A 16,169-nucleotide genomic window follows, 5' to 3' on the forward strand; every position below is an offset into this window, starting at 1 on the left:
TGGAGAGGGGCTCTGGACAGGCTGCCAGCCCCCAGACGGGACAGGGCTTCTGTCTGGGATTATTCCATTCAATTATTCAAACAAATCAACTGTAAAAAATGGATGAAATCCCAGGCCACTGTCAGATATTCCCAGACAGAAATCCCACAAAAAACCCAACCCAAAACTACTTTAGTCCCTGTATATTTAGAAAAATGTTTATGTGTATATTTATTTACATTTATTTATTTATATATATATATTTATTTTTACATTTATTTATGTACATTTAATCTTTAAAATGTGAAATTATTATTTTATATATATCTAAATGTATATTTTATATTTATATTTATATTATAATATTTATTTTTATTTCTTTACATTTATTTATGTACATTTAACATTTACCATGGTAAATTATTATTTAGATATATGTATCTCTAAATATATATTATATATTATATATTTATATTGTTTATTTTATATATTTACATTTATTTATTATAATTTAACATTTAAAATATTAAATATTTATTTAGATTTATATCTCTCTATATATATATATTTTATATATACTTAGATATATATCTCAAAATAATTTCTATATATATTTATATAGAAATATATTATTAAATAATAATCTTTATATAATTAAATATATTATTATTAAATTTATATCTATCTAAATATATATTATATCTATTTATAGATATATCAAAAATAATTTATATATAAAATATATAAAATATAAATATTTTCTTAAATATTAATTTTTATAGATAATTATATATATATTTAAATTTGTATATATCTATATATATAATATTTAGATATATATGGCTAAAATAATTTTATATAATATAATAGATATTAAATATATATTATTAAATATTAATCTGTATATATAATTAAATATATAATAATAAATTTTTATATATAGATATATAATGCTATATTTATATACATATGTATATATATATGTATATGTGTATGTATATATATATATATATATAAAACATTAAATGTTAAATGTGTATTTATGAAAATGTTTACCCCAAGAGTTTTGGGGACAGTCAGGTGTTCAGTTCTCTCCCAAGGGGTCTTTGCCTCCCTTATATAATATAATAGATATTAAATATATATTATTAAATATTAATTTGTATATATAATTAAATATATAATAATACATTTTTATATATAGATATATAATGCCATGTATATATATATGTATATATATGTGTATATGTATATATATATACATATATATATATATATATATAAACATTAAATGTTAAATGTGTATTTATGAAAATGTTTACCCCAAGAGTTGTGGGGACAGCCAGGTGTTCAGTTCTCTCCCAAGGGGTCCTTGCCTCCCTTATATAATAGATATTAAATATATATTATTAAATATTAATTTGTATATATAATTAAATATATAATAAATTTTTATATATAGATATATAATGCTATATTTATATATATATATATGTATATATATATATATATGTATATGTGTGTATATATAAATATATATATATAAAGCATTAAATGTTAAATGTGTATTTATAAAAATGTTTACCCCAAGAGTTGTGGGGACAGCCAGGTGTTCAGTTCTCTCCCAAGGGGTCTTTGCCTCCCTACCCATACCCAGAACTCCTCCCGTGTCCCCCCCAGCTCGGTGGTCCCCAAGGAGTTCAGCTCGTGCAGCCTGCAGAGCTTCGAGTCCTTCATGCTGGCCACCATGCCCCGGTGCCTGAGCAACGTCCCCGAGCCGGGCAGCATCATCGCCCCCGCCTCCTGCGGGAACGGCTTCCTGGAGAGGGGAGAGGAGTGCGACTGCGGCACTCCGGAGGTACCTGGGGACCTGGGGAGGGCACAGCTGCGGGCTGGCAGTCCCTGCGCTGGATGTTTCTGTTCTGCGAGCCTGGTGTGTCCCTGAAGCAATTGAAGTGCAATGATACATATAAAATATATTGTTTCAGTGAGCTCTTCTAATCATCAGATTTTTGGAATGAGGACTTCAAAATATTGCTGCAAAATTTGTGTCCCAGTAAAACTAAAACAGGCTGAATTTTGGCTTCACATGTTAATGCATGTGATTTGGAGCTGCACAATATTTCAAATAAAAAATACAGACTTAGAATGAACGTTCCTGCTCAAGTAAATGTTAAGTCATCTTTCTCTTTTCTAAACTCAGTAGGCTCATGACTACTCTCTGCTGTGTTTAGATCTTAATGCCATTAATAGCACCATGATCCCATGGCCACACAGGCAATGCCAGCCTGGTAAAATGGACATCAACAGTAGGATTCTACAACTACTCAATTAACCCTGCTACTATTGTCTACAACTACTCAATTAACCCTGCTATTGAGCAATTGCTAATTGCTATTGAGCCATTGCTCAGCAAATCCAGAATGGCTGGCAAGGCCCTTCTGGAGTATATAAAAACAGTTCCAGACACAGGAGTTAGAAAGCTTAAACTCTACACAAATTCTCATTATTCTAAATGAATTCCTTGTAGTCTGAAAGCTCTTGCTTAAGCAGAAATTGTGGTCATCAAACTGCTGAGCTGGGGTGGCTGGGGACGTGCTGGGAAGGATGAAACCCTGCTTTGTCAGGAGGATGACAGAGGAACTGAGAGTGGGACCAAGCCATCCCCACAGCACCACACAAACCCCAGTTCCCTGCACAGCTTCCACCTCCAAACCCAGGCATTTTAGGGAAGGCGCTCCCCAGCAAAGCCAAGGGCAGGTGCCAGAGTTCCATCCCAGCCAGGGACAGTGGTGTGGGGTCCCTGTCCCCAGCTCTGACTGCTGCTTCTGTCCCAGGAGTGCACCAACGAGTGCTGTGACCCCGAGAGCTGCAAGCTGAGCTCAGGAGCTGCCTGTGCCCACGGGGACTGCTGTGAGAACTGCCAGGTGAGAGCCCTCCCTCCCCTCAGAGAACTGCCAGGTGAGACCCCCTCCCCTCCCCTGTGAGAACTGCCAGGTGAGAGCCCCCCTCCCCTGTGAGAACTGCCAGGTGAGACCCCTCCCTCCCCTCAGAGAACTGCCAGGTGAGACCCTCCCCTGTGAGAACTGCCAGGTGAGACCCCTCCCTCCCCTCAGAGAACTGCCAGGTGAGACCCTCCCCTGTGAGAACTGCCAGGTGAGAGCCTCCCCTCCCCTGTGAGAACTGCCAGGTGAGAGCCCCCCCTCCCCTGTGAGAACTGCCAGGTGAGAGCCTCCCCTCCCCTGTGAGAACTGCCAGGTGAGACCCCTCCCCTGTGAGAACTGCCAGGTGAGACCCCCCCTTCCCCTGTGAGAACTGACAGGTGAAACCGCCCCCCTCCCCTGTGAGAACTGCCAGGTGAGAGCCTCCCCTCCCCTGTGAGAACTGCCAGGTGAGAGCCTCCCCTCAGAGAACTGCCAGGTGAGAGCCTCCCCTCCCCTCAGAGAACTGCCAGGTAAGAGCCCTCCCCTCCCCTCCCCTCCCCTGTGAGAACTGCCAGGTGAGACCCCTCCCCTCCCCTCAGAGAACTGCCAGGTGAGACCCTCCCCTCTGCAGCTCCTCACCCCAGCTGGAATAAAGCAGGAACTCAGCTTTCACCAGAACTGGTCCCCTGTGTTTAACAGCACTGCCAAGGGCACTGTCATGGAGTCATGGAATGGCCTGGGCTGGAAGGGACATGAGGGATCACTGATCCAACCCAGGCCCTGCACAGACACCCCAAAATCCCACCCTGGGCACCCCTAGAGCAGTGTCCAAACTCTCCTGGAGCTCTGGCAGCCTCGGGGCTGTGCCCATTCCCTGGGGAGCCTGGGCAGTGCCAGCACCCTCTGGGGGAAGAACCTTTCCCAAAATCCAACCTAAAACCCCTGGCCCAGCTGCAGCCGTTCCCTCAGGTGCTGTCACTGCCCACCAGCCCAGCCCAAACCTCCACCATCACCTCCCTCAATCTCCCACTCCCTGCAGAAATGAGCCCTTTGGTTGGCCATTTTCCCTGGCAATAAAAGCTGTGGCACAGGAGGCAAAGCCTGAGAACTGACAGATCCAACATGAAGGGAGATACGGATCCTGCTCCTCACACAGCCTGTGTGTCACCGTCGAGCAAGAAATGACACAGATTCACTGCAAGGCTGGTTTGCAAAAGAGCAGCTTTAATATGAAAATTCTCTTCTTTTATAGATAGATTTGACACATTCTACTTGATTGGCTAATTAACAAAACCATCTCTCACAACCAGTCCTTGAGAAGAACAGAAAGAGTAGGAGAACACAACCTGCAGGTTGTTTATACTAACAAGTGATCATTGTTTTTCTCCAACTCCCTCAAAAGTCTCCCAAGTCCCCTGTGAGCGCACAAAGCCGTTTTCTCACTCTGTGAGCAGGCTGTTGCACCCACCCCTGTGCAGTGAGGTTTTCCTGCCTGTTTTCAGCCCTCAGCTGGGTGGTTGGAGGAGCTGGGTGCTGAGTGTGGCATTTTCTCCCTCCCCAGTTCAAGAAGTCGGGCTCGGTGTGCCGGGCGGTGAAGGACGAGTGTGACCTGGCCGAGATGTGCACGGGGCACTCCCCCAGCTGCCCCGAGGATCGGTTCCGTGTCAACGGGCACCCCTGCAGCTTTGGGGAGGGATATTGCTACATGGGCACCTGTCCCACCCGCGACAGCCAGTGCAAGGATGTCTTTGGGCCAGGTGAGTACCCCGTGGCACCAGGAAAATCAGCTTGGCTTGGGCACGTGAGAGACAGGGGAGGGAATTCTGCATCAAATCCTCAGACCCATTGCACCTCAGGAACAGCCCATCTGTGGCTCTGCTCTTCAGCTCAGGATGCAGGTCTGTGGTTTTTGCAGGGGTCCCCAGGACGAGGTGAGAGATGAGTGAATCTGACTCCAGGTTCTTAGAAGGCTAATTTATTATTATATCACATTACATTACATTATATTACATTACATTGCATTAAATTACATTATATCATATCACATTATGTCATGTTACATCATATTATATCATATTATATTACATTACATTATACTATATTATATATTATTATATTATATTACATTATATTATATTATATTATATATTATTATTATATAATAAAAATGTCTTAATAAATTATTTTATATATAGTATAATAATATATAATATATAATAATATAATAATATAATAATATATAATATATAACAATACCTATATTATTATTAAATTAATTTATATATTATATTATATTATATTATATTATATTATATTATATTATATTATATTATATTATATTATATTATATTATATTATATTATATTATATTATATTAATATGTTATGTTATGTTATGTTATGTTATATATTATACTGTACTAAACTATACTACAGAATAGAGAAAGGATACAGACAGAAGGCTACAAAAATGATAATGAAAAACTGGTGACTGACTCCTCAGAGTCTGACACAGCTGGCTGTGATTGGTCATTAATTAAAAACAAATCACATGAAACCAATCAAACATTCACCTGCTGGTAAACAATCTCCAGCCACATTCCAAAGCAGCAAAACAGGGAGAAGTAAATGAGATAATATTGTTTTTTCTCTGAGGCTTCTCATCTTCCCAAGAGAAGAAATCCTGGCAAAGGGATTTTTCAGAAAATATGACAGTGACAGCCCATCCATAAAAATAAACTCCAGTGTGTAGTGTAATTAATGATGATTTTTATATTTCTCACTGTCAGTGGCTGTGGCTCATGAGCTGGGAAGCACAGCTGCTCTGTGCTTCCAGAGAAACGGGAAGTGGGGAGCACATTCCTCTTTCGCAGGACATGTCTGAGTTATTTGGAATGGAGCTGGGGAAGTGGTTTTGGCCAGATAGGAAGAGGAAATGTCTGTCCTTCAAATTAACAGCCAAATTTGGCACGTCTGGTGCTTCTGAAAGCAGCATTTCATAGAGCTGGGGAATGGCTTGGGCTGAAAGGGGACTTAAATCCCACCCAGTGCCACCCCTGCCCTGGCAGGGACACCTCCCACTGTCCCAGAGGCTTCAGCCTGGCCTTGGGCACTGCCAGGGATCCAGGGGCAGCCACAGCTCCCTGGGAATTCCATCCCAGCTCCTTCCCACCTTCATGGTGTTATAAATGAATCCTCCAATTTAATAATTAAGGAAATTTATTAAATAATCAAAGGATAAATTTGGAAAAAGCCACAAGCAATTTGACTCTGAGCCAGGTGATCAGAGTCAGGGAAACCCAGATTTGGCCTCTATTGCACCAAAATCCCCATCGGTCTCCAAATGTCATTTATTTCTAAAGAGTTTGTTTTGTACAGTCTTTTGGGCTCTAGAAGGGGCCCTTCTTTAGAATATTGTCATAGTTTTTCTTTTTTGCTGCCACGTTTTTCAGAACTGGTGAATAATTGCTGAAATCCTGTCAGGTGAAAATGTTCTGAGATAAACATCTGGAGTCGAATATTATTTTAGAGGTGATGCTATCAAATGCCTCCTGCTGGGGTCTTGTCAGATGAAAAAATCCCTTGAAATATCCATCTCTGGAGACAGTGTCCTCCTGGTGTTTGAATCTCCATCCTCATCACTCAGCCTATTACTGCTTGTTGCCTGACACTGTCTTTAGTACACAAAATGCTGTGGTTTTTAATTTCCTTCAGCACAAATTATTTTATAACTTATATTACAACAGGGAACAATTCCTGTTGTGAACGGCAGGAGAAATGCGTCACACCATATGCGTGAATAGCAAATCTCAAAGTTTATTGAAAGCTCACACATATTTATATCGGTGTTAATGAAGCTTATACATGTTGCAAAAGCTGAGTTCATTATTGGTTAAAGCACACTTAGATCAACCACACCTACTTCTATGCTCTAATGATTATTTTGTTTCTATGTTTGCATTCTTCTAGCTTCTCTACCTAGGATATCTTCATTTTCTGGCAAGCGATTTTCTCCCCCATCTTCCCGTTTCAGAGAAGGTCACTGTGACCTTTGTCAGTGATTGGACACTGGTTACATAATCCCCAGCTTGTATCCCCTATCCTTATCCAATGGTATCACATCGAAGTGGCCTTTCTCAGCCAGCCAATTATCCAAAAAGCTCTCTACAAATTCCTTCCCAATATCCCACCCATCCCTGCCCTCTGGCAGTGGGAGCCATTCCCTGTGTCCTGTCCCTCCATCCCTTATCCCCAGTCCTTTCCCAGCTCTCCTGGAACCCCTTAAGGCTGTGGAAGGGGCTCTGAGCTCTCCCTGGAGCTTTCCCTTCTCCAGAAAGTCACTTATGCCCATGGGCCCTTGGCTGGGAAAAGCCATTTCCTGAGCAAAGGAAGGAGCTGGAATATTCCCAGCTCTGGTTTGGGATCCCAATCTCACCCCATTTATTGTTTTCCCCCTGCAGAGGCCACGGTGGCCGAAGCCTCCTGCTACAATGTGAACGAGAGGGGGAAGTACTTTGGGTACTGCAGGAAGGAGCATGGCACTTACCTGCCCTGCAAGAGAAAGTAAGCACTGGGCCGTGGGATGTGCTGGGGTTTGGGAGGAGAGGCCATTCCTACTCTAATCAGGAGACAGAAGCCAGGAACTGCCTATTTTAGTGGCACAGCCCTGTGTTCCTTCTTGTTCTGTCTGAAAACTGTGGGAAGTAATTTCTAAGAAAAGTGGATTTAAATCATGAGGTGAGAGAGCAAAGGTGTGCACATTACATCATGGTTTCTTATGTTATGTTATATTATATTATATTACATTACATTACATTATATTATATTACATCATATTATATTATATTACATTACATTATATTATATTGTATCATATTACATTATATTATATATTATATCATATCACATTATATTATATTACATTATATTATATTATATTATATTATATTATATTATATTATATTATATTATATTATATTATATTATATTATATTATATTATATTATATTATCTGTGCAGGGCTGCTGGGGAAGATGAGTGTGAGGGTGTGCAGGGAACTCCAGGGATTTTGGGATAAGGAATTTGAACCTCAGAAGTGAAAGAATATCAGTTAAATGCTCATTTCTCTGAATGAATTTGTGTTCCCTCCTAAGCTCAGCAGGATTTTAGAACCTGTCACCTGCTCAAGCCAAGCTGCCACACCAGCATTCCCTGCTGCAGCCATTTCCTTGGAATTCAGGCTGCAGGAGAGCTCAGCTCAGAGGGGTTTGCTGGGCCTTGTCCTTGGGGTAACTGCTCCTGTTCTCCTTGCAGAGACAAAATGTGTGGGAAGCTGTTCTGTTCTGGAGGCAGGGAGATGCCTCGGGATGGGAGCCTGCTGTTCTTCAGGACCTGCAAAGGCAGCTTCCCCAGGAATGGGGAGGACGACCTGGGGATGATCCTGGATGGAACCAAGTGTGGGAATGGGATGGTGAGTGCAGAATCACTTCTTCCTTTATTCTCCCCCCTCTTTCAGTCTTGTTGATAGAATTCTGCCCTGTACAGGGAAGATTTTAAACAGGGAGGACTGAGTGCACCCCAAACTTCTGCTGATCTGTTTTCCCAACTTTTATCCCAACCCAGCAGCAAAGCAAACAGGAATTGGCAGCATTCCCATTTCCTTAGGCTTGGCTGCTGCCTCGTTCCCTTTACTGACACAAAGATGTGTGGCAGCAGAAACACAGCTTTGTCTGAGAGGTTAGGAAATTATTAATGTGTTATTGCATTTAATTATTGTATTTAATTATTTCCATAATGGCTGTCCCTCATCACTGGGTGCTGTTTCCAGTCACTTCCTTGAATACTCCTACTGAAAGGAGGGATGAGGGACTGAGTGGGAAGCAGGGATGTCTGCACATCTCTGTCACTCCCCTTTCTGCTAAACACCCAAATGGAAAATTAACCCCTCATCTCCCACTCCTAAAGGGGGTCTGAGGGATTTCCAGAGCTGTTCTCCATCCCCTCACAGGATAAAGTGCAAACTCTGCCTGTCCTGGAAGCTCCAAGTCCCTGTGGTTTGCTCTCATTTCAGGTGTGCAGCCGTGGGGAGTGTGTCCAGGCTGAGGAGGTCTTCAGATCCACCAACTGCTCTGCCAAGTGCTCTGGCCATGCTGTAAGACACCAGCATTTGATGTTATTCACTTTAAAACCCCAAGAAAATTATGCAGGTTGGCCTCAGACCTCCTTGCTGACAGTGTTTAAATCATTGATACAAATCTGTCCAATTTGAGCAGTCAGAAACTTAAAAACTTTTAATGAAAACACATCTCACCTGAGGGAACATCAATATTTTTGCCCAGCCCCTGTGTCTGACCCTGCCCCTGAGCCATGGTATCACAGCTCCTCTCTTTTAGATTAGTTTGGTTTGGGGAGGAGAATTGTGCTCATATTTGACCATTCACAGAACTACAGATAAATAGATTAACTCTGTAGTGAAGCTTTCCTTGCAGAAGCAAAAGGTGCATGACATCAGGACTGCCCTTTAACACCCCAAACTGCTCCTTTCTGTGCTAAATTTTAGCCCAAATAAACAGAGAGATTAAAAAAACCTCTCAGCATCCTCACTCAGAAACTTTCTGAGCACCCAAACTCACGGGTGTCCCTGTTTGTGCCCCCAGGTGTGTGACCACAAGCTGCAGTGCCAGTGTGAGGAGGGCTGGGCACCCCCCAACTGTGACAGCTCCCCAGCCCTCACCAGTAAGTGCCACACCTTGGAATGTGTCCTCTCCTGGCTGCAAGGGATCCCTGAGCATTTCAGCTTTTCTATTTTCCATCTCTCTGTAATCCTGCATTTTTTAATGTATAACTCTGAACTCCATACCCAGTCTGAGCTGCTGCTCTCCCATTTGGGGCAGACACAACAATTCCTCTCCAGGATTTCAGCTTCTCTATTTTCCATCTCTCTGTAATCCTGCATTTTTTAATGTATAACTCTAAACTCCAGTGTGAGCTGCTGCTCTCCCATTCTGGGCAGACACAACAATTACTCTCCAGGATTTCAGCTTTTCTATTTTCCATCTCTCTGTAATCCTGCAGTTCTTTAGGGCACAACTCTGAACTCCATACCCAGTGTGAGCTGCTGCTCTCCCATTTGGGGCAGACACAACAATTCCTCTCCAGGCCTGGCAACCAAGGACACCTCACTGCCTCAGGGCCCTGAGATGGCAACAAAAGGGAGCTGGGGGCAGCAAACTTGGGGTCAATGACTTCATGACCTGCAGCTGTAATTGGAAGATCAACCCCAATATGCAAACGGACCAAATTTATAAAAGTGTGAAACCCATGACCCATCATCCATTTTGGGTGCAGCCCCTGGAGGGTTTAAAACAAGCCTGGATGTGGCACTGGGTGCCAGGGTTTAGTTGAGGTGTTGGGGCTGGGTTGGACTCGATGACCTTTGAGGTCTCTTCCAACCCAGTGATTCTGGGAATTCTGTGAATCTGCCCAAAAAGGCATCAGAAGGAGCTGGGGAGCTCCAGGGGAACAGCCCAGCACCAGAGTGGCTCATACAACTGTTAATTGGAATAATTAAGCTCATCAAGCCCAGCAGCACTGAATCAGGTCCTCAGCTGCCACAGGCACAGGTTTGAACAATTCCAGGAATGGGAGCTCCAGCCTTTCCCAGAGCTGGACAACCCCTTCCATGAAGAAATTTCTCTTCATATGCATCCTAAATCCCAGTGCTGTATCTCCAGGGAGCTGATTTCTGAGCCCCTCTCAGTCCTGCAGGGAGGAGTAGAGAAGGTGTTTTCCTCCCTAAGCTGACAAGTGATTCCCCCTGGAGATGAGAGCAACAGGCTCCTCCTGTTTATTCTTGGAATAACGAGTTCTCTGCTCAGTGGAGCCAGGATCCCAGAGGCTTTGCTGTGAGGGAGCTGGACAAGTTCATTTATCATCTACATGGTCCTTAACTGATCCACTTCTGAGGGAAAACAATTTGTGTCCAGATTTTCACGTGTTAGGGGGGAAAAAAAGCTTTTATTTCATTTATAATATGGAATATTTCTGTCCTCTCTTCACCTTCTCCAGAGCACTGTTAGCTCTGAACCTCTGGCTTGGCTGAGGCTTTGGAGTAGTTTTGTTGAAAATTGTGAAAGAAATTTTATTTGAGGGCAGTTTGAAGGCCTGCACCCTTCTCTGGGTAACAGACTCTGGGACAGAGGAGAGGAAGGACAGGGAAGGATTTTTGAGGGTCAGTGGAAAGGGCAGGGATGGTTTAGGGCTTGTTCAGGGTTTGCTTAACTCAGGCAACAACAACTGACTTCAAACATGGCAAAACCAGCAGGAGTTCACCCCTTTCCATCACCATTTCTGGCAGGAGAAGAACCCATAAAATGAGAACAGGGATAATAAAATTCCTTCATCAGTGGTGATGGGAAACTTCTTAATAATAGTGGATCTTGTTGGGTCTCTCCCACCCTCAGTGGTTCTGGGATGTTCTAAGAACTGTTTGTGTCCCTGCTGATGTTTAGGAGCTGTTTCTGTCCCCGCTGATTTTGTAGGAACTGTTTCTGTCCCAACAGATGATTCTGTCCCCCCTCAGTGATCCCTGGTGTTTTAGGATTCTTTCTCTCCTTGCCCTCAGTGATCCCTGATGTTTCGGAACTCTTTCTGTCCCTGCCCTCAGTGATCCCTGGTGTTTGATTCTTTCTGTCCCTGCCCTCAGTGATCCCTGGTGTTCAGGAACTCTTTCTGTCCATGCCCTTAGTGATTCCCTGGTGTTTAAGGACTGTCCCTGCCCTCAGTGATCCCTGGTGTTTAAGGACTGTCCATGCCCTCAGTGATCCCTGGTGTTCAGGAACTGTTCCTGCCCCTGCCCTCAGTGATTCCCTGGTGTTCAGGAGCTGTTCCTGCCCCTGCCCTCAGTGATCCCTGGTGTTTAAGGACTGTCCATGCCCTCAGTGATTCCTGGTGTTTTAGGATTCTTTCTCTCCTTGCCCTCAGTGATCCCTGATGTTTCAGAACTCTTTCTGTCCCTGCCCTCAGTGATCCCTGGTGTTCAGGAGCTGGTTCTGTCCCTGCCCTCAGTGATTCCCTGGTGTTTAAGGACTGTCCCTGCCCTCAGTGATCCCTGGTGTTCAGGAGCTGGTTCTGCCCCTGCCCTCAGTGATCCCTGGTGTTTAAGGGCTGTTTCTGTCCCTGCCAGGCATTGCTGTGGCTGCTGGCGTGCTGGCTGTCCTGGCTGTCACTGCAGTTGCAGCCGTGCTGCTCACCCGCTTCCGAGGCTTCCACAAGAGGTAAATCCTTCCCACATCCACCTAAAACCCACAAACCAAAGCCAGGAAATCCCTGCAGAGTTTGCAGTGGAGGTGGGGGGAATTAGACTCTGGAAGGGAAGGAAGATGGTCCATGAGATTTGTGGAGGCATCAGAAATGCCATGGTTGGGAGGGGATGGAAGAGTTGAAATGGAGCTCTTGATAAATCCTTAATAATCCCAAATGAATAAAGGGAAGAAAAAAATCAAGGACATGGGTACAAAACACCAGCAGGAGTAAGGCAGGGCTTCAACAGTTTTTTCTTCAGTTAACTAAAATTGAGCATGATTTGAAATCTTTGACAGCCACCAGACCAGGAGGGGACCCGGAGCCACCAACCAGGTGTTTGTGGATCAGGAGCAGAGCTGCAGAGAACAGCCTGTGCTGGTGCCACCTGCCCAGAAGGTGAGAGCAGGGACAGCTGGGGACTGTCCCCAGGGCTCAAACCATCAGCCCAAGGGACTGCACTTCCACAGGACTCCCAAAATGCTGAGGGGAGGAATCCCAGCATGAGACTCCCAAAATGCTGAGGGGAGGGACAGCGCTGGGAATCCCATCACAAGATTCCCAAAATACTGAGGGGACAGTGCTAAGAATCCCAGCTCAAGATTCCCAAAATGCTGAGGGGAGGGACAGTGCTGGGAATGCTGGCACAAGATTCCCAAAATTATGAGGGGAGAAATACCAGCATGAGATTCCCAAAATGCTGAGGAGACAAGGCTGGTGATCCCAGCACGAGATTCCCAAAATTATGAGGGGAGGAGTCCCAGCATGACATTCCCAAAATGCTGAGGGGAGGAATTCCAGCACGAATTCCCAAAATTATGAGGGGAGGAATTCCAGCACGAATTCCCAAAATGCTGAGGGGAGGAATCCCAGCACAAATTCCCAAAATTATGAGGGGAGGGACAGTGCTGGGAATGCCAGCATGAGATTCCCAAAATTATGAGGGGAGGAATTCCAGCACGAGTTCCCAAAATGCTGAAGGGACAGCACTGGGGATCCCAGCACAATATTCCCAAAATTATGAGGGGAGCAGTCCCAGCACGAATTCCCAAAATGCTGAGGGGACAGCACTGGGGATCCCAGCACAAGATTCCCAAAATGCTGAGGGGACAGTGCTGAGAATCCCAGCCCGAATTCCCAAAATGCTGAGGGGAGGGACAGCGCCGGCAATGCCGGCACGAGGGGGGCTCTGAGTCCCCAGTGAGCCGGGGCAGGGCAGGGCCAGCCGGAGATAAGGCAGGAGATAAGGCAGGAGGTGAGATAAGGGCTCCACCCCATTTGTGACCGTTCCCATTCGCAGGTAATTGATAAGAAAGCTCTTCCCGTGCCTCCACCTCAGGAGAACAAACCCCAGCGTCAGAGTGTGAGTATTTCTGGGACTGTCCCTGCTTTCCTGCGGGATTTGGGAACATCACAAACCCCTGATCCCAAAGGGACATCCCTGAGCTCCAGAGCAGGCTCGGTTTTCTCAGACAGCATCCCTGCACCCTCCCCAGCCCCTTAAAGCATTTTCATATCCAGCTCCAGCCTGCACATTCCCAAGGAACGCGTGGATGCACACACAGAGGGTTAAAGTGGTTTTTGTTCTGTTTTTTCCAGCCTGCCCTGAGGCCCAAGGGTCCCCCACCTCCCGTTCCTGCCCCCAAACCTGGCTCTTCCCACCCCGAGGAGAAGTTTGTGAGTACAACCCTGCAGCTTCCCACATCCCTATCAGATCCCAATTCATATTTGCAGCTTCTGATTTAAAGTAAACATTTAAAATCACAGCTATTCAAAGTGCAGACTTTTAGGGTAGGAATCACCTTTTTGGCCATGTAATCCTAAACTGCACAAATCCCCTCCTCAGCCAGGGAGTCCTCCAAGGCATCAGAAGCAAACTCAGTGGCTGGAGTTTAAACCAAGAGGCATTTCAGGTGTAAACACAATGTAAATGATGAGTAACTTTGCTATTGCAGGTGCCTGTGAGGGTTCCTATGTGGCAGAGATGTGGTCGGTCTCACATTTGTAAGAACCCAGAGGAATGGTTCTATTTCTCATTAATAAACCCAAACCATCCTAATTAAAAGAAAATACCTGCCTCAAATGTTTACCATCTCAGCATTTGAGGCCCCTGCCCCCCTGGCAGGAGGGTGTAAAATCCATCTTCACTCTGGTGACACAGCTCTGGGGTGCTGCCTGCACAAACACTGGGTCAGGACAATATAAAATGTAAAATATAAAATATAAGATATAAAATATCCCCATGTATCAATTATAAACCACATTTAAATCCCACTGTGTGAGCTTGGGTATCGATATTTAAATATTGGGAATAGCTCAGTGTCTTCTGAAACAGACCTGGCCCCCTTGTATTTGTATTTTGTTGCCCCCTTGCACATGGACAGATGGGAATTTCTGGGATTTTGCAGCAGGAAAATGCTGCAGGCTGAGGGTGGCTGGGGCTGGGGAGGTTCTGCAGCTGCTCAGACAACCCCAGTGACATTTAAACCCCATTTTGTTCCAGGCTCCAGAGAGAAAAGCTCCTCCTGTGCCTGTTCCCAAAGGCAAACCCACTCCTCCACCCCAGGTAATTCAGGTGGGAATAACAATTCTCTGAGGGTGGAATTCCCATCCGTTCTCTGGGGATGGAATTCCCATCAGTTCTCTGGGGGTGGAATTCCCATCAGTTCCCTGGGGATGGAATTCCCATAAATTCTCTGGGGGTGGAATTCCCATCAGTTCCCTGGGGATGGAATTCCCATCCATTCTCTGGGGATGGAATTCCCATCAGTTCCCTGGGGATGGAATTCCCATCAATTCTCTGAGGATGGAATTCCCATCCATTCTCTGGGGATGGAATTCCCATCAGTTCCCCGGGGGTGGAATTCCCATCAATTCCCTGGGGATGGAATTCCCATCAATTCTCTGGGGATGGAATTCCCATCCATTCTCTGAGGATGGAATTCCCATCCATTCTCTGAGGATGGAATTCCCATCAGTTCCCTGGGGGTGGAATTCCCTGAAACTGCTGGGATTTAACTGCTCCTTTTCCCTGCAGGCTTTAAAGCCCCCCATGAATCCCAGAGTCTGAGGCTTCCCAGGCAGAGCTGGGTGAGCCACCTGAAGTTTCCAGGGACAATTCATCCCTCGATTCCTCCACTTTTGGCAAAGGTGTCCTGGACCATCTCCCTCTCCTCCTTAAGAACTGACTGAGAGCTGCCTGGAAAGATTTGGGATTTCAGGCAGTGAGGAGCTCTGGTGGTGACATGGAGCTGCTGTCCAAGGGAGGCAGAGCAGAGTCACCACTTGCACCGAGGTGTAAACTGGGAGTAAGTTACAAAAGCTGCTGAACACCCCCAGCTGCTGGGCCAGCACTGTGGGATGAGGCTGCTCCTCCTCTGCTCCTCCGGGACCAGAGCTGAGGGGAGCAGGGACAGTGTGGCTGCTGCAGGTTTGGGAATTGCAAACTTTTTTTTTTTTTTTGGCTCCATTTCTGGATCTTTTCCAGCCCTTTCTGCCCTCAGCAATACAAAGATTTCTCCCTCATGTGCAAGTCATGGAGAAAAACAAACCCATCCTGCCCTGGGGAGAGAAGTTGTGTCCCCAGGGTCTGAGCTGGACATGGAATAAGTAATGAGACACACTGGGAAGACACACAAAGGTTCTGGGAAGATCCTTTGCTCTGGATTCTCTCTACAATCCTTAAATTCCCTGTTGAGGATGCCATTGCCTGCAAAACAGGGATGTGATGGAATTTCAGTTCTTCCTTTGAGGTTGTGTTGGATGAGGATGGATGTTACTGGAAGAGCAGAGCTTCCTTCCTCTTTGGATAATTGCTGCTTTATTTGAGCCAGGAACAGATTGGAATCTCCACCTGGGTTTGACTGGGGTGTAAAAATCCAGAAGTTATTTTTTATGAGCTGTAATTAATGTATTTACAGAGATTTCTGTATTAAAGTTCTGTCTGAACAGGAAGTAATTGTTGTGT

The 16,169-nt window shown here is 44.9% G+C and overlaps 1 protein-coding gene across 1 annotated transcript in view; it reads left to right on the top strand.

Moving 5' to 3' along the window:
• Nucleotides 1-16,145, top strand: part of LOC139603847 (zinc metalloproteinase-disintegrin-like NaMP) — a 29,600-nt gene extending 13,455 nt beyond the window's left edge. The window contains exons 12-24 of the mRNA XM_071454830.1: nucleotides 1,660-1,837; nucleotides 2,817-2,906; nucleotides 4,465-4,660; nucleotides 7,363-7,465; nucleotides 8,216-8,372; nucleotides 8,973-9,053; nucleotides 9,559-9,637; nucleotides 12,087-12,177; nucleotides 12,502-12,601; nucleotides 13,503-13,565; nucleotides 13,802-13,879; nucleotides 14,706-14,768; nucleotides 15,240-16,145. Of these exons, the coding sequence (XP_071310931.1) occupies nucleotides 1,660-1,837; nucleotides 2,817-2,906; nucleotides 4,465-4,660; nucleotides 7,363-7,465; nucleotides 8,216-8,372; nucleotides 8,973-9,053; nucleotides 9,559-9,637; nucleotides 12,087-12,177; nucleotides 12,502-12,601; nucleotides 13,503-13,565; nucleotides 13,802-13,879; nucleotides 14,706-14,768; nucleotides 15,240-15,272 (1,312 nt within the window). The 3' untranslated portion in view covers nucleotides 15,273-16,145. The remainder of the gene's footprint in view (nucleotides 1-1,659; nucleotides 1,838-2,816; nucleotides 2,907-4,464; nucleotides 4,661-7,362; nucleotides 7,466-8,215; nucleotides 8,373-8,972; nucleotides 9,054-9,558; nucleotides 9,638-12,086; nucleotides 12,178-12,501; nucleotides 12,602-13,502; nucleotides 13,566-13,801; nucleotides 13,880-14,705; nucleotides 14,769-15,239) is intronic.
• Nucleotides 16,146-16,169: the final 24 nt, after the last annotated feature.

The sequence above is a fragment of the Agelaius tricolor genome, unplaced genomic scaffold (genome assembly GCF_023055355.1).
Source record: "Agelaius tricolor isolate 1412-34295 unplaced genomic scaffold, bAgeTri1.0.p SCAF_41, whole genome shotgun sequence".
In the NCBI taxonomy this organism is placed as follows: Eukaryota; Metazoa; Chordata; class Aves; order Passeriformes; family Icteridae; genus Agelaius; species Agelaius tricolor.